The 18,550-nt window shown below is 36.1% G+C and overlaps 1 protein-coding gene across 1 annotated transcript in view; it reads left to right on the plus strand.

Annotated features, from left to right (window-relative positions):
• ADGRB3 (adhesion G protein-coupled receptor B3) overlaps positions 1-18,550 on the plus strand; it is a 789,966-nt gene that overhangs the window by 431,507 nt on the left and 339,909 nt on the right. Inside the window, exons 12-13 of the mRNA XM_060114602.1 lie at positions 3,113-3,262; positions 4,347-4,422. Coding sequence (XP_059970585.1) covers positions 3,113-3,262; positions 4,347-4,422 — 226 coding nt within the window. The remainder of the gene's footprint in view (positions 1-3,112; positions 3,263-4,346; positions 4,423-18,550) is intronic.

An 18,550-nucleotide genomic window follows, 5' to 3' on the forward strand; every position in this document is an offset into this window, starting at 1 on the left:
AATAATGTTGTATCTTTTTCAGATTCTTTTCCTTATAGGTTATTACAATATATTGAGTTTAGTTCCCTGTGCTATATAGTAGGTCCTTGTTAGTTACTATTTTATATGTAGTAGTGTGTATATGTTAATCCCAACTTCTTAGTTTATCCCTCCCCCACCCCTTCCTCTTTGGTAACCATCAGTTTGTTTTCTATGTCTGTGAATCTATTTCTCTCTTGTAAATAAGTTCATTTGTATCACTTTTTTAGATTCTGCATAGAAATGATATCATAAGCTATTTTTCTTTCTCTGTCTTACTTACTTCACTTAGTATGATAATCTCTAGGTCCATCCATGTTGCGGCAAATGACATAATTTCATTCCTTTTATGTGGCTGAGTAATATTCCATTGTATATATGTACCACATCTTCTTTATCCATTCATCTGTTGATGGACATTTAGGTTGCTTCCATATCTTGGCTATTGTGAATAGTGCTGCTATGAGCATTGGGGTGCATGTATCTTTTTGAATTATGGTTTTCTCTGGATATATGTAAGGTATTCATTTTTTTTTTTTTTTTTTTTTTTTTTTGCTGTACGCGGGCCTCTCACTGCTGTGGCCTCTCCCGTTGCGGAGCACAGGCTCCGGACACACAGGCTCCGCGGCCATGGCTCGCGGGCCCAGCCGCTCCGCGGCATGTGGGATCTTCCGGGATCGGGGCACGAACCCGTGTCCCCTGCATCGGCAGGCGGACTCTCAACCACTGCGCCACCAGGGAAGCCCTCATTTTTAATCTTACCTCTTTTAAGCTCCCTAGTTCCCTAAAGACTAATTGCATCTAAATTTTACCTAAGGGTTTTGGAGAACTTCAGTGAAGAAGGGAAGGAATTGAGGATTGGATTGGTCCAAGTGTCTGGTACAGGGACTGAAAGAAAAAAATAAAAGTCATCTTTAAATCATTTTTGCTGTATGGAAATAGTTTTTCATGTTAATTAATCACTGCAGGGTCATGAAGAACCACAGTGTCACCTTAGGCATCTTCCTAAGTAGGTTTAAGGTAAAGAAGTACAATTTTAAATTCTGCATATTTTAAAGAACATGTATACTGATCATTTGAAGGCTATATTTGAAACTTATCAGTCTGTGAAGTCATATCCCTTTTCATAATGTATTTATTGAAAATACCATCTTACTTTATGGACTACATATCTACTAAAATTAATGAATACATGTTTGTTTTTATATCCTTCTGATGCTCAATACTATGCAACTTAAAGGACTTCTTGCAGAAGTTAGTGATCCTAATTGGTTTTTATATTACTTCAGTCTAGACTCAAAAGTCGATCTAATCTATATAGTCATCATTTAATACCCAATGTACCTCCAACTAAAGAATGAATGCATTTTACAATGTGAGATACATGCATGTATAATTATCTCATTTTTATATTTTTAAGAATAAGGTATTAGACCAGCATTTATTCAGGATAAAGTGACATATAATTGGTACAGAATAAGGTACCTCCATTAGTTATTTATTCCTTTTGTTTGTTTATTTATTTTTGTTTTCTATCCAATGTATATAGAAACAGAGGAATTATTAGACCTCAAGATCCAACAGTTTATCTCTTGTTTGTTTTCCTTTATAGTAGAAACCAGAAATCAGAAAAACCTTCATTTCTTTTCATCAGTTTTTAGAGAAGAGAGGTGAAATAAATTTCCTCTAAACACCAAGACAACCAAAGTAAGAGTCAAGGAATTTGGAAGTAGATGAACTTAGTTTTGCATATTGGATAAAGCTTGCAGAGCCCTTAAGAAAAAGCATGCTTTCACATCCATAATAATTTATGAGTTACCCAGCACCCTCTGTCCTTCAACATTTAGTTACAAAATCCTTTTTTAAGCTTATTATGTCAAATTACAGGAGAAATGAAATTCTATCCTATGCTGAAAATGGATGTGTATAATTTCCTGAAAGAGCTTTAATAAAGTATAGTAATACATAACCAGTTTAATTTGCAACTAAGCCAGTGGTACAGTAATAGATTTATACAACTAATATTGGTAAATTCTTAATTTTTATCCTCTCTTGTTTTAATTACAAGTTTCTTCTGAATGAAATCCACTTATGAGGAGTCTAATGGTTTCTTACTTCACCTTTCTTATTGGGATAGCTTTTAGAGTTCCCTCATCATATTTCCATTTAAGTCTTCCAGGGAACACCTGAAACTTTAATGTGGAACAAGTATGGATCTATGCAAAAGCTCTACAGATTACATTCCTTAATTGAAACTGTGTGCACTCAATAAGTGCTTGAGTGTTTACTATCATAGTTTTGTTGTATATATAGATGTGAATGTGTGTGTATATATATAATAAAAATATATTCAGGCATTACCAAACATATTATTCATTAATTTTCTCAATATATATTAAAATACTTACTGTGAGTAAAGACAGAATTCTCCATTCACATATATACATTTATTAATTTCAATTGTGGGTGTGCATGTTAAGAATCGTTTGTTATTACTGTCCTATTCGTTAAACACTTCTGCATATTATATTGGCTCTGTGGTTATGGCATTTTTAGTGCTTCATTATTTGAATCCTGACAGTTCTGTCTCACAGAGCAATGTGTTTGTTTCTCATGTCTTCATGGTACCCCATCTCATCCAGGAAATATTTGTTCCAAAGGCAGTGTTCAGAGGTAGGTGCAGAAAACTTGTTCTGAAGACAAAGTTCAGATTTAAATGAAAATGTCAGTCTGTGAATCAGGTGTGTTCATCAAAATATTTAACAAAAATACAGTAGAGGATTCTAGCAATTGGAATGGAGGCCAACCATGAACAACCAAGATGGCCACAGCTGTCAGCGCTCATGAGATCGTCCACCCAGCCACTGACTGTCACTGTATGATCCCTGCTGAAAGCAACAGAAACCAAATTAATAAGGAAAAGTCAGCAGCCCTAATGAATATCCTCTAATTTTAAGGAATCAGCATGTTTCATAGCTCTGATAAATATAATTAGGACTAGAAATTTTGTTTTTAATATACTGCAAGCTTTAATGTGATCAATTTTGATAACACTGAAAGATTTTAGTTGACATCATTACTTCTTTTTTCACAGTGGCTAGCATTCAGAAGCTTCCTGCAGCCTCTGTTCTAACAGACATCAACTTCCCAATGAAAGGACGGAAGGGCATGGTTGACTGGGCAAGAAACTCAGAAGACAGGGTGGTCATTCCAAAGAGCATCTTTACCCCCGTATCATCAAAAGGTAAATATGTGAAATAATTTAAGCCTCAAACAAAAAATTTATAAGTTCAATTTAATAATACACTTGACATAAATTCCCATGTATTAAGCAATTTAGGAAACAGTCTGCAATCACGACTCTAAACTCATTTCGTAACTATAGAAAACCTAATTTGGGCTTTAAATCTGAATTTACTTGAGGAAAGGCTCTATTAAAATGGAAAAAAAAATACAAGTGCAAATTATAGACCTGAGCTTGTCAGGGTCAAATTTCAGTGCTGACAGTCTCATCCCAGTGTAAAACACTTGGCCTAAGATTTTAAGTTTAGGTATTGAAATGTTTTGGATTTTCCATTCCATGCAAAATAATTGTTTCTGCCTCACTTTTTAAAAAAGAAGTTGGTATCTAAAAACAAATTTAACGGGCTTCCCTGGTGGTGCAATGGTTGAGAGTCTGCCTGCCGATGCAGGGGACATAGGTTTATGCCCCGGTCTGGGAGGATCCCACATGCCACAGAGCGGCTGGGCCCGTGAGCCATGGCCACTGAGCCTGTGCGTCCAGAGCCTGTGCGTCCGGAGCCTGTGCTCCGCAACAGGAGAGGCCACAAAATTGAGAACCCCGTGTACCACAAACAACAACAACAACAACAACAACAACAACAACAACAACAAATCTAACAAAAAAGTTTTAAGAACATCTTCAGTAGCCTCTAAAACTTAATGGCCCTTTTCAAAAGTGACATTGTGGTCTTAATTCTTACGTTGGAAATTTTGACATTTTAACTGAGAGCTCCAAAAGATAATTGGCTCTCCCCTATATCATTGGGAATTTAAACTCCTTAGCTGTATCTACAGCCGCTTCTTGTCTCAGCCTGCAGGAAAGTTACTTCATGACACAAAACCACTGAAAATACATCTTCTGGAGTTACAATTAATGCATGCAGTGTGTGGGCTGACTTTCTCGGCACAGTTAAGAAGGCATTTCTTATATCTGGCTTTGCATCAGCAGATACTGGAATCCCCTTGTAATTAGGAGATTAAAGTTTTATAAGACACAGTATTATTCTTGCTGTTTTGCTAATATTTTAAAATTTTATTCTTTCTAGAATTAGATGAATCATCAGTCTTTGTTCTTGGAGCAGTCCTGTACAAAAACTTAGATCTAATTTTGCCCACTCTGAGGTAAGCTACAAAGTAATAAACTGTTGTAATCTCTGTAAATTATTCCAAATATGTGATTATAGCTCATTCTATGAAAATAGTCAAGCAAAGTTTGGTAATACAAAAGGCTTTTTTCTTAAATGAAATAGAAAATACCAATTTAATGAACAGCTTATTAGCATATTATGCATTGCAAAACAACTAGGAAAGACAATTTTGGTTCCTGATTATAGCCATGTAATTCTTTTGTAACTAATCATGACTTGCCTTAAGACCAAGGGGAAAAAAAGTAAGAAAAAGAAAACCTCAAGGCTCTATAATAGAATGGATCATTTTAAAATGCATCTGTCTTCTCCCTTTATTTGTATTTACTTGTACTGTTCATCAGCATTACATGAAATTAAAGGAGTGTCATGATGGTTGGGAATACTTGGTTTTGTTCATCTGCACAAGATCTCAGTTTGCCTCTAGATAAATATTCAATTACAGTTACATTAAGAAAAACGTTGTTCAATTAGAGGACTAATTTTGGAAGAAATCCATTGATTTCTTTCCTCCTAGACATTAAAAAGAAACAATTACAGATAGTAATTCTACCAACATTAATTTATTTCCTCTGCCGTCTTAACTATTTTACCAGATTGTACAGAAAACATGATACACATCTCTCTGGATGGTGCTGTTCTCACTCTTGGTGACCTCTTTCCTCCACCCCACCTCACTGTGGAGGACTGAGACAAAGTTGTATTTTAGTTAAATACAGCCATACGGCCGTGAGCACGTACCCACAGCCTCATGAGTAAAGCTTTAAGTTTTTCAAGAGGAGAGACTGCGAATGATGTGTACAGTTATACCAGGGACCTAACAAATGGTCTAATAAATAAAAACAATTAGAGTTCAGTCCAGCAGGAAAAGGTCTCCCAAGGAAGCAATAACAGCTGCAGTTAACCACGATTATTTGGAGAAAATCTATGTGCAGCGAATTATTATTATAGTCTGTGAATCATCCAGAGGGATGTTTTGACCACAGAGACAACTCTGGGAAATCTAGCTTTCTTTAACACCTTCCTCTCTGGATGGAATTTGGGTTTCCTGAATTTGAATAGGTTTGTGTTTGGTTTTGTTCTACTAACAGATTTTCAAAGCTAATATATTTACTCTCAACTTTGCCATGGGTTTTATTAAAACACATTGGTCTGTACGGTTACTCACAGCCAAAATTGATTTATAGTTACACCACCTCTATTGCTGTGTATGATGTTTATTTGAGGAGAAATGTGCTAAAGTTAAAAGTACCCAGATAGGGACTTCCCTGGTGGTGCAGTGGTTAAGGATCCGCCTACCAATGCAGGGGACACGGGTTCTTCCATCCCTGGTCCGGGAAGATCCCATATGCCACGGGGCAACTAAGCCTGTGTGCCACAACTACTGAGCCTGCGCTCTACAGCCCGTGAGCCACAACTACTTAGCCCGTGAGCCACAGCTACTGAAGCTGGCGTGCGTAGAGCCCATGCTCCTCAACAAGAGAAGACACCATGATGAGAAGCCCGCACACCACAACCAAGAGTAGCCCCCACTCACCGCAACTAGAGAAAGCCTGCACACAGCAAGGAAGACCCAACGCAGCCAAAAATAAATAAATAAAGTATTTTTTAAAAAAGTACCCAGATACTCAAAGTCAGACCCTTATTTCCACTGGGGGTTTGTTTGTGTAAAGCTAATCTTGCAGGAATTCTAGACTATGCACTAACTCACAATCAGATGACTTGGGTTTTAATTTCAATTTAACATAACAAGAAATTTATAAACTTGTTCAGTCACTCAGTCATCATCTGTCTTCAGTTCAACTTCAAAATAGAAGCACCTTTATATGCAATATTCATTCCATTTGCTGCAGAGGGACATAGTGAATGCAAATAAAATATTCAACATAAAATATTGTAGATTGTGAATTAGTTTCCCTGGTACATGTTTAACAGAGTTTCATTATGACTAATCTTATTTTGAATAACACCGTAGAACTCACTCACCTACACAAAGTCAGATTATTCCAAGTTTCATAAAGCTATACAGTCAAGGAAATTGGAAGTGTATCTAGGGATATCAGCCTTTTTGTAAAAAAAAAAAAAAGTGTTTCAACATTTTTGAAATTATTGCAGAGGTAGTGGTCAGTTGTGGGTGGACTAATGACAATATTGTGGGCGGTTGAATGGGTAAAACTGGGAAAAGTCCAGAACTGCACCCCCTAGTACTACCTGGGACACAAACAGATGCAGATTAGCCTTTGGGCAAGTCACTGACTTTATGAATCGTGGGGTTAGACTCAAAGGTTCTTTTTAACTTCAAAAATCCCCTGTCTTTATTTCAGTAAAATTGTAGGGTTGTGGCGTTCTAACATATTTTTTTAGCTTGAAGTTCTTAATAACCTTTGTATAAGAATTATGAATATGTCTACCCACTCACACTTTCTAAGTATAATTAGGTAAATGAATATAGAAAAACAATATTCACCTTTGGATTCATTAGAAATAATTACAATAGAATGTTCAGGATGAAAAGTTTGTTTAAGCACTATTTGAAAAGTGAAATATTAGCATTTACTTCTCATTTTCTTTTACTTCATACTGTAAAATAAGGTAACCACTAAGCAATCTCGGCTTGTTTTTTGTTTGATTGTTTGTTTTTGTTTTGTTTTGTTTTTCCTTTTCAAAACGTTGTTCCAGAAAGTTTAGTGAATAAAATAAGCCTTTCAAAGGACAAGGGTGATGTCTTTGTCTTATAGTAACTTAACAAACATTTACTAAGCAACAACCCTCCTCACCGAAATGTCTTAATGATTTTAAATCTCCTCTACTGTCAAAACTCCCAGAACAGTGCTTAATAAATAATACAGTTCCAAGAAATGTTTACTGGAATAACTGTCTTATCTGATAAAATATTCTATATAAGCCATTTTTTTCAAAAATTAGGTACATAGAAGTTTAGTGTTTACACTATTCAAATATTTTAGGAACAAAGGAATAAAATACATATATTCTGTTGTTTTACTGTAAAATTCAACTGTGTGAATTGAACCCAATAGAAAAGGAAATATCTTCTTATTCAACATGAAAAATACACAAATTTGCTCTATATGTTTACTTATTATTTACTAAATTTTCGTGACACATTTTCTTCTGTGATCATTTTACTAATAATTATCTGTTGAATATTTTGGAGCCAAGTTTCCCAGACACAGAATAATGTTAGGCTTGCTGTTAAGTCGCCAGAAATTTTATATTTTGATACAATATTTTAATACAATACTTTGCATAATTCCCTTCATGGGGGCCCAAAAGGAGAACTTGACATAATGTTTTGAATAGATATAATTTAGAAATTTTCCTTCCTACAAAGACAGAAGTAACTTTTCATGTTGACTCTTTCATTTTGATATTTCTTTTTCTTCTCCTGCCCTAATATGCATTTGACTATTCTTCAAGCTGCAATTTCAATTTTACTGCTGGGTTGTCTTTCCTTTTACAATTAAGTAGATTCAAATTATGCCTTCATCTGAAGGAAATGTGCTCTACTCAAGTCCAAATTAAGTAAGGGCTATTCTCAGCCTCCCAACTGTATTCTTTGGAATAATGTCTTACAGTAAAAAGCATAGAGCCAGTGGACATTAGTGCTGCAAGCCCTTTAAAGGTTATGCCATCCAGAGCTCTCATTCTACAGACAAGATAACCTTATTGTCTCACTGACTGGCCAAAGATTATATGTCCAGTAGGTGGGTGGGTTCTAGTCCGTCTCAAGTCTTTGGTCCTCCAAAACCAGGATACTTCCACTGTCTTGCTGCCTCTGTGATGCTCATATCTACTCCTTTAAGCAGTTCAAATTTCTACATTCCTTTGAATACACATATATCTTCCACAGAAAATCTTGAAAGGATCAGGAGGAGGTAGCTGTGCATGGGCAGCTCAAGGTGCTTGGCCTCAACTTGGTGGCCCCAACACAACCTATGGGCAACAAGGTCTGGACTCTTCCCACCCTTCATGATCACTTTTGGGGCTGATAGCTGAAAGCTGGCCAGCCAAGGGCAAGGGGTCCTTTGGGGGGAGCTGAGACCACCCACACAGGCCCCATTCACATTAGAGAACTAATGACTACACACAGCATGGTGAGTTCTCACACAGCTGGTGAGGATTTTAACTGTAGTACCTTTAAGTAGGACTATTTGGTAACTCCAGGAGGCTTTAAAAATACATTTTCATTGATCTAGCAATGTCACTTGTAAGAATATATCTGACAGAAATTATGTCTAAGGAAACAAAAGTATATCCAATCATACATTCAAACCAAGGACTTCAAGAAACAGTTGTAATCAACCCATTTTCTGATTCATTTAATAAAGCCAAGTTCCAGTTCTATAGGAAGATTACAATACTTTTGAGCATGGGATCAATGTGTACATTTCCTGGTAGGATGTATGGAAAATATAGTCCTGTTTAAAAAAAAAAGAAAAAAATAGAAAAAAAGAAACATAAAAAAGGCACATTAATGTAGCTATTAACACTCAAGATATCGTAAAGGATCTAATTAAAAATTTATGCAAATTACAGTATAGTATTATAGTGCCAGGAAAAATACAAATGAACCCCCCAAAAAGAAAACAAAAAATAAACAACAAAAAATACCCCAATGTTCTCATTAGCCACTAACATGAAAACTATCTTTTAAAAAGGAAAAATCAATAATGCAAAATCACATAAATTTGCTGTCAAGTTCACCAACCTAATAAAAAATAAATGATGCTAATGTTTTTCACATTTAGGAAATGGAACCCATTTGAGTTCCTAATATTATAGGAATTAAAGACAAACAGGAAAAACAGTTGAACTAGAAAATATTGGAAATAATACAAAAATGAAAACATAATCACTTTTTAAAGAAATTTTTACTGCAGTATAGTTGCTGTACAATGTTGTGTTAAGTTTCTGCTGTACAGCAAAGTGAATCAGCTATATGTATACATATATCCCCTCTTTTTTGGATTTCCTTCCTGTTTAGATCACCACAGAGCACTGAGTAGAGTTCCCTGTGCTGTACAGTAGGTTCTCAAGAGTTATCTATTTTATACACAGTAGTGTATATATATCAATCCCAATCTCCCAGTTGGTCCCACCCCACCCTTTCCCCGCTTGGTGTCCATATGTTTGTTCTCTAAATCTATGTTTCTATTTCTGCTTTGCAAATAGGTTCATCTGTATCATTTTTCTAGATTCTACATATATATTTATTATTAATATAATATTAATTAACTAATATGATAATTAATGTGATTAAGTAATAAAATTATTGATATACGATATTTGTTTTTCTCTTTATGACTTACTTCCCTCTGTATGACAGTCTCTAGTTCAATCGCTTTTATACCAATACATCCTGAAGGCACTGGACCTGAAGTACTGATTTCCCTCAAGAGCACCTTTGCTTCAACTTGAGGACCAAACGCTAAACCTTCCCACTTCATTCTGAATTTACAATGAAATTCTGTAGTTTTGTGATACTCTGTATCTTTTTATAATGCCCTACATTGGGAACATTAGAAATTAAAATTATCCATCGGGATGACAAATTGGCATGACTAATACTATAAAATATTGTAATACTGCTTAGTCAGTACATTCTTTACAAAAATCTGAGTTTAATTGGGCTATACTGTTTGAAAGTGAATTTAAATCCCTGATCATTTGGCTTCATTGTGGGTCTAGGTGTTGCCTCCCTCAGCAAACTTAACTTGAAATTCTCATTAGTTTTTTTTTTCTTATCTTTTATCTTTTTTTAACATCTTTATTGGAGTATAATTGCTTTACAATGGTGTGTTAGTTTCTGTTGTATAACTAAGTGAATCAGCTATACGTATACATATATCCCCATATCCCCTCCCTCTTGCGTCTCTCTCTCACCCTCCCATCCCACCCATCTAGGTAGAGAGAAAGTACTAGGCTGACCTCCCTGTGCTATTAGGCTGCATCCCACTAGCTATCTATTTTATATTTGGCAGTGTATAATGGCCATGCCACTCTCTCACTTTGTCACAGCTTACACTTCGCCCTCCCCATGTACTCAAGTGCATTCTCTACATCTGCGTCTTAATTCCTGTCCTGCCCCTAGGTTCTTCAAACACTTTTTTTTTTAGCTTCCATATATATGTGTCAGCATACCATATTTTGTTTTCTCTTTCTGATTTAGTTCACTCTGTATGACAGACTCAAGGTCCATCCACCTCACTACAAATAACTCAATTTTGTTTCTTTTTTATGGCCAAGTAATATTCCATTGTATACATGTGCCACATCTTCTTTATCCATTCTTCTGTTGATGGACACTTAGGTTGTTTCCATGTCCTGGCTATTGTAAATAGTGCTGCAATGAACACTGTGGTACATGACTATTTTTTGAATTATAGTTTTCTCAGGGTATACGCCCAATAGTGGGATTGCTGGGTCATATGATAGTTCTATCTTTAGTTTTTTAAGGAACCTCCATAATGTTCTCCATAGTGGCTGTATCAATTTACATTCCCACCAACAGTGCAAGAGGGTTCCCTCTTCTTCCCACCCCGTCCAGCATTTCTTGTTTGTAGAATTTTTTTATGATGGCCATTCTGACCTGTGTGAGGTGATACCTCATCATAGTTTTGATTTGCATTTCTCTAATGATTAGTGATGTTGAGCATCCTTTCATGTGAATATCTTCTTTGGGGAAATGTCTGTTTAGATGTTCTGTCCATTTTTGGATTCGCTTGTTTGTTTGTTTGTTTGTTTTGATATTGAGCTGCATGAGCTGATTGTATATTTTGGAGATTAATCCTTTGTCAGTTGCTTCACTTGAAAATGTTTTCCCCCATTCTGATGGTTGTCTTTTCATCTTGTTAATGGTTTCCTTTACTGTGCAAAAGCTTTTAAGTTTCACTAGGTCCCATTTGTTTATTTTTGCTTCTTTTTCCATTATTCTAGGAGGTGGGTCAAAAAGGATCTTGCTGTGATTTATGTCATAGAGTGTTCTGCCTATGTTTTCCTCTAAGAGTTTTATAGTGGCTGGGCTTATATTTAGGTCTTTAAACCATTTTGGGTTTATTTTTATGTATGGTGTTAGGAAGTTTTCTAATTTCATTCTTTTACACACAGCTGTCCAGTTTTCCCAGCAAAAATAATTGAAGAGGGTCTCTTTTCTCCATTGTATATTCTTGCCTCCTTTGTCAAAGATGAGGTGACCATATATACATGGGTTTATCTCTGGGCTTTCTATTCTGTTCCATTGATTTATATTTCTGGTTTTATGCCAGTACCATACTGTCTTGAGTACTGTATCTTTGTAATACAGTCTGAAGTCCAGGAGCCTGATTGCTCCAGCTCAGTCTTTCTTCTCAAGATTGCTTTGGTTATTCAAGATCTTTTCTGTTTCCATACAAATTGTGAAATCTTTTCTTCTAGTTCTGTGAAAAATGCCATTGGTACTTTGATAGGGATTGCATTGAATCTGTAGATTGCTTTGGGTAGTAGAGTCATTTTCACAGTGTTGATTCCTCCAATCCAAGAACATGGTATATCTCTCCATTTGTTTGTATCATTTTTAATTTCTTTCATTAGTGTCTTATAGTTTTATGCATACAGGTCTTTTGTCTCCTTAGGTAGGTTTATTCCTAGGTATTGTATTCTTTTTGTTGCAATGGTAAATGGGAGTGTTTCATTAATTTCTTTTACAGATTTTTCATCATTAGTGTATAGGACTGCAATAGATCTCTGTGCATTAATTTTGTATCCTGCTACTTTACCAAATTCATTGATTAGATCTAGTTGTTTTCTGGTAGCATCTTTAGGATTCTCTATGTATAGTATCATGTCATCTGCAAACAGTGACAGTTTTACTTCTTTTCCAATTTGGATTCTTTTATTTATTTTTCTTCTCTGATTGCTGTGACTAAACCTTTCAAAACTATGTTGAATACTAGTGGTGAGAGTGGGCAACCTTGTCTTGTTCCTGATCTTAGTGGAAATGGTTTCAGTTTTTCACCACTGAGAATGATGTGGCTGTGGATTTGTCATGTATGGCCTTTGTTATGTTGAGGTAAGTTCCCTCTATGCCTACTTTCTGGAGGGTATTTTTCTTTTTTTTTTAATTTTTTATCAAAAATTGGTGTTGAATTTTTTGAAAGTTTTTCCTGCATCTGTTGAGATTATCATATGGATTTTATCCTTCAGTTTGTTATTATGAGGTATCACATTGATTGATTTGTGTATATTGAAGAATTCTTTCATTCCTGGGATAAAACCCACTTGCTCACGGTGTATGATCCTCTTAATGTGCTGTTGAATTCTCTTTGCTAGTATTTTGTTGAGGATTTTTGCATCTATGTTCATCAGTGATATTGGCCCATAGTTTTCTTTTTTTGTGATGCCTTTGTCTGGTTTTGGTATCACGGTGATGGTGGCCTCATAGAATGAGTTTGGGAGTGTTCCTCCCTCTACTATATTTTGGAAGAGTTTGAGAAGGATAAGTGTTAACTCTACTCTAAATGTTTGATAGAATTCACCTGTGAAACAATCTGGTCTTGGGCTTTTGTTTGTTCGAAGATTTTTAATCACAGTTTCAATTTCAGTGTTTGTGATTGATCTGTTTATATTTTCTATTTCTTCCTGGTGCGGTCTTGGAAGGTTGTGCTTTTCTAACAATTTGTCCATTTCTTCCAGGTTGTCCATTTTATTGGCATATAGTTACCTGTAGTAATCTCTCATGATCCTTTGTATATTGACACTGTCAGTTGTTTTTTCTCCTTTCTCATTTCTAATTCTGTTGATTTGAGTTTTTTCCCTTTTTTCTTTATGAGTCTGGCTAATGGTTTAAATTATATGTATCTTCTCAAAGAACCAGCTTTTAGTTTTATTGACCTTTGCTATTGTTTCCTTCATTTCTTTTTCATTTATTTCTCATCTGATCTTTATGCTTTCTTTCCTTCTGCTAACTTTGGGGTTTTTTGGTTCTTCTTTCTTTAATTGCTTTAGGTGTAAGGTTAGGTTGTTTATTTGAGATGTTTCTTGTTTCTTGAGGTAGGATTGTATTGCTATAAACTTTCCTCTTAGAACTGCTTTTGCTGCATCCCATAGGTTTTGGATTGTTGTGTTTTCATTGTCTTTTTTTTTCTAGGTATTTTTTGATTTCCTCTTTGATTTTTTCAGTGATCTCTTGTTGATTTAGTAGTGTATTGTTTAGCCTCCACGTGTTTGTATTTTTTACAGATTTTTTTTCCTGTAATTGATATCTAGTCTCTTAACATTGTGGTCAGAAAAGATACTTGATATGATTTCAATTTTCTTAAATTTTCCAAGGCTTGATTTGTGACCCAAGATATGATCTGTCCTGGAGAATATTTCATGAGCACTTGCGAAGAAAGTGTATTCTGTTGTTTTTGGATGGAATGTCCTATAAATATCAATTAAGTTCATCTTGTTTAATTTAAAGCTTGTGTTTCCTTATTTATTTTCATTTTGGATGTTCTGTCCATTGATGAAAGTGGGGTGTTAAAGTCCCCTACTATGATTGTGTTCCTGTCAATTTCCCATTTTATGGCTTTTAGCATTTGCCTTATGTATTGAAGGGCTCCTATGATTTGTGCATAAATATTTACAATTGTTATATCTTCTTCTTGGATTGATCCCTTGATCCTTATGTAGTGTCCTTCTTTGTTTCTTTAGTAGTCTTTATTTTAAAGCCTATTTTGTGTGATATGAGAATTGCTACTCCAGCTTTCTTTTGATTTCCGTTTGCATGGAATATTGTTTTCCATCCCCTCACTTTCAGTCTGTATGTGTCCCTAGGTCTGAAGTGCGTCTCTTGTAGACAGCATATATATGGGTCTTGTTTTTGTATCCATTCAACCAGACTATGTCTTTGGTTGGAGTATTTAATCCATTTACATTTAAGGTAATTATCAATATGTATGTTTCTATTGCCATTTTCTTAATTGTTTGGGGTTTTTTATTGTAGGTCTTTTCCTTCTCTTGCTTTTCCTGCCTAGAGAAGTTCCTTGAGCATTTGTTGTAAAACTGGTTTGGTGCTGTTGAATTCTCTTAACTTTTGCTTGTCTGTAAAGGTTTAAATCTCTCCATTGAATCTGATTGAGATCCTTGCTGGGTAGAGTATTCTTGGTTGTAGGTTCTTCCCTTTCATCACTTTAAATATGTCCTGCCACTCCCTTTTGGCTTTCAGAGTTTCTGCTGAAAGTTCAGGTGTTAACCTTATGGGGCTTCTGTTGTATGTTATTTGTTGCTTTTCCCTTGCTGCTTTTAATATATTTTCTTTTTATTTAACTTTTGATAGTTTTATTAATATGTGTCTTGGTGTGTTTCTCCTTGGATTTTTCCTGTATGGGACTCTCTGCACTTCCTGGACTTGTTTGACTCTTTTCATCCCCATGTTAGGTAAGTTTTCAACTATAATCTCTTCAAATATTTTCTCAGATCCTTTCTTTTTCTCTTCTTCTGGGACCCCTATAATTTGAATGTTGGTATGTTTAATGTTGTCCCAAATGTCTCTGAGACTGTCCTGAATTATTTTCATTCTTTTTTTCTTTATTCTCGTCTGCAGTAGTTACTTCCACTATTTTATCTTCCAGATCACCTATCCAGTCTTCTGCCTCAGCTATTCTGATATTGATTCCTTCTAGATAATTTTTTATTTCATTTATTGTGTTGTTCATCATTGTTTGTGTGCTCTTTATTTCTTCTAGGTCCTTGTTACATGTTTCTTGTCTTTTCTGCATTCTATTTCCAAGATTTTGGGTCATCTTTACTATCATTACTCTGAATTCCTTTTCAGGTAGACTGCCTGTTTTCTCTTCATTTGTTAGGTCTGGTAGGTTTTTGCCTTGCTGCTTCATCTTCTGTGTGTTTCTCTGTCTTCTCATTTTGCCTAACTTACTGTGTTTGGGTCTCCTTTTCACAGGCTGCAGGTTCGTAATTCCCGTTGTTTTTGGTGTCTGCCCCCAGTGGGTAACATTGGTTCAGTGGGTTGTGTAGGCTTCCTGGTGCAGGAGACTGGTGCCTCTGTTCTGGTGGATCAGGCTGGATCTTGTCTTTCTGGTGGGCAGGGCCATGTTTGGTGGTGTGTTTTGGGCTGTCTGTGAACTTAGTATGATTTTAGGCAGCCTCTCTGCCAATGGGTGGTGTTGTGTTTCTCTCTTGCTTGTTGTTTGGCATGGAGAATCCAGCACTGGAGCTTGCTGGTCATTGAGTTAGGTCTTAGAATTGAGACAGAGATCTCTGGGAGAGCTCTCTCCGATTGATATTATGTGGGGCCAGGAGGTCTCTGGTTGTCCAGTATCCTGAACTCAGCTCTCCCACCTCAGAGGCTCAGACCTGACACCCAGGCAGGGCACCAAGTCCCTGTCAGCCACACAGCTGTATTAGTCCAGGCATAAGCTTTCTTATAGGTAATTCCATTTTGCTGGCCATTGGAAAAAAGAGGGCAAGGACTTTGATGATTTTTTGCTGTGTCTGGGGAGCACCTCTGCTTCATGTCTTTGTCATTGACGGTCCGTGTTTTCAGCTGTGCTGTTTTCACTGAGTTATTCTGCAGTCAAATCTTTCTCGCCATCTGCCGCCAGGCCACTCTCATGGAGGCACCCCTCCTCCAAGCTCTCTGCACTTGTCCTGCCCACGCAGGGGGGACTACAGCACTCTGGGCTGCAGTAGTTGAAATTATTGTTAGTTTTCAAAGTTCTAAGTTAGCCCAACCTTACTTGTAGCAGCCATAGGATAATTTTAGTTTTAAAAGTAAATGTATTGGGCTTCCCTGGTGGCACAGTGGTTGAGAGTCCACCTCCTGATGCAGGGGACACGGGTTCATGCCCCAGTCTGGGAGGATCCCACATGCCACGAAGCGGCTGGGCCCGTGAGCCATGGCCACTGAGCCTGCACGTCCGGGGCCTGTGCTCTGCGACAGGAGAGGCCACAACAGTGAGAGGTCCACATACCGCAAAAAAAAAAAAAAAGTAAATGTATTTAGCTCAGTGAGATTTATGTAGTCCTCAGTTCAGTTTTTTAAAATAAATTTATTTATTTATTTATTGGCTGCATTGGGTCTTCGTTGCTGCGTGTGGGCTTTCTCTAGTTGCAGTGAGTTGTGGCTGCTCTTAGTTGTGGTGTGCAGGCTTCTCATTTTGGTGCCTTCTCTTTTTTGTGAAGCATGGGTTCTAGGCACGTGGGCTTCAGTAGTATTGACACATAGTTGTGGCACATGGGTTCTAGAGCGCAGGCTCAGTAGTTGTGGAGCTTGGGTTTAGTTTTTCTGTGGCATGTGGCGTCTTCCCGGACTGGGGCCGAACCCGTGTCCCCTGCATTAGGCAGGCAGATTCTTAACCACTGTGCCACCAGGGAAGTCCCCTCAGTTCAATTTTTTTGCATATATACCTAGGAGTGGGATTTCTAGATCATATGGTAACTATATTTTTGATTTTTTTAAGACTCTGCCTACTGTTATCCATAGCAGCTTCACCATTTTATATTACCACCACAGTGCCGAAACCTTCTGGTTTCTCCACAACCTTGTCAACACGTTATTTTCTGGTTTTTTTTGATCCTGGCCATCCTAAGGGATGTGAAGGAATACTTCCTTGTGATTTTGACCTGCATTTCCATGATGATTAGTGATGTAGAGTGTTTTCTCATGTATTATTGGCCTTTTGTATATAATCTTCAGAGAGATATCTGTCTTGTCTCTTTTTAATCTTTTAAAAATTTATCTTTAATCTTTTTAATTTGTTTGGTTTTATTGTGGAATTTTAGTATTTCTTTATATATTCTCAATATTAACCCTTTATTATATATATGGCTTATAAATATTCTGTCTTATACATAGATTGCCTTTTAACTCTGTCAGTTGTTTTCTTTACGGTTTTTAAGTTTGATGTTGTACCATATATCTATTTTACCTTTTGTTGCCTGTACTTTTGGTGTCATATCAAAGAAATCATTGCTAAATTCAATGTCATGAAGCTCTTCTCTTATGTTTTATTCTAAGAGTTTTATTGTTTCAAATCTTATGTTTAGATCTTTAACCCATGTTAAGTTAATTTTGATATATGGTGCAATGTAAGTGTTCAACTTCATTCTTTTGCATGTGGATACTGAAAACATGGGATGTTTTCCCAGCAGCATTTTTTCAAGAGATTATCCTTTCCTCACTGCATAGCCTTGGCAACCCTGTGAAAGATAATTTGACCATATATGTGAAAGTTTATTTCTGAGCTCTCTATTCTATTCCATCAGTCTCTGTCTTTATGTCAGTACTGTACTGTTTTGACCTACTGTAGTTTTGTAACATGTTTTAAAATCAGGAAGTATGAGACCTCCAGCTTTCATATTCTTTTTAAAGATCATTTTGGCTCTTCAGGGTCCTTTCAGATTCCATATGAATTTTAGGATTTTTTTTTGTCTATTCCTGCAAAAAAGTCATTAGTATTTTGATATGGATTGCATTGGTCTGTAGATTGATTTAAGTATTATGGAAATTTGAACAATATTAAGTCTTCCAGTTCGTGAAGATAGGATGTCTTTCCATTTGTTTGTGTCTTCTTTGATTTCTTTCAACAATATTTTCATGTTTTCAGTGTGCAGTTCTTCACTTCCTTAGTTAAGTTTATTCCTAAGTATTTTATTCTCTTTAATGCTTTTGTAAATAGGATTGTTTCCTTAATTTCCTTTTTGGATGATTCATTGTTAGTATATAGAAATGCAACTGATTTTTGTGTGTCAGTGTTGTATCTTGTAACTTTTCCACATTGTTTATTAGTTCTAAAAGGGTTTTGTGGAATCTTTAGGAATTTCTACATGTAAGATCATTCTATCTACTAAAAGAGATGATTTTGGTTTCTGCTTTCCAATTTGGTTGCCTTTTATTTCTCTTTCTTGCATGATTGTTAGGCTACTAGGCATCCCCTGATTGTTAAGAATTCCAGGTCTATGTTGAATAGAAGTGGCAATAGATGACATCCTTGCTTTGTTCCTCATCTTACAGTAAACATTTTCAGTTTTTCACCATTGAGTATGATGTTAGCTGTGGGTTTTTCATAGATAGCCTTTATTACATTGAGGTACATTCCTTCTAT

This window comes from Mesoplodon densirostris, chromosome 12 (genome assembly GCF_025265405.1).
Source record: "Mesoplodon densirostris isolate mMesDen1 chromosome 12, mMesDen1 primary haplotype, whole genome shotgun sequence".
Lineage (NCBI taxonomy): Eukaryota > Metazoa > Chordata > Mammalia > Artiodactyla > Ziphiidae > Mesoplodon > Mesoplodon densirostris.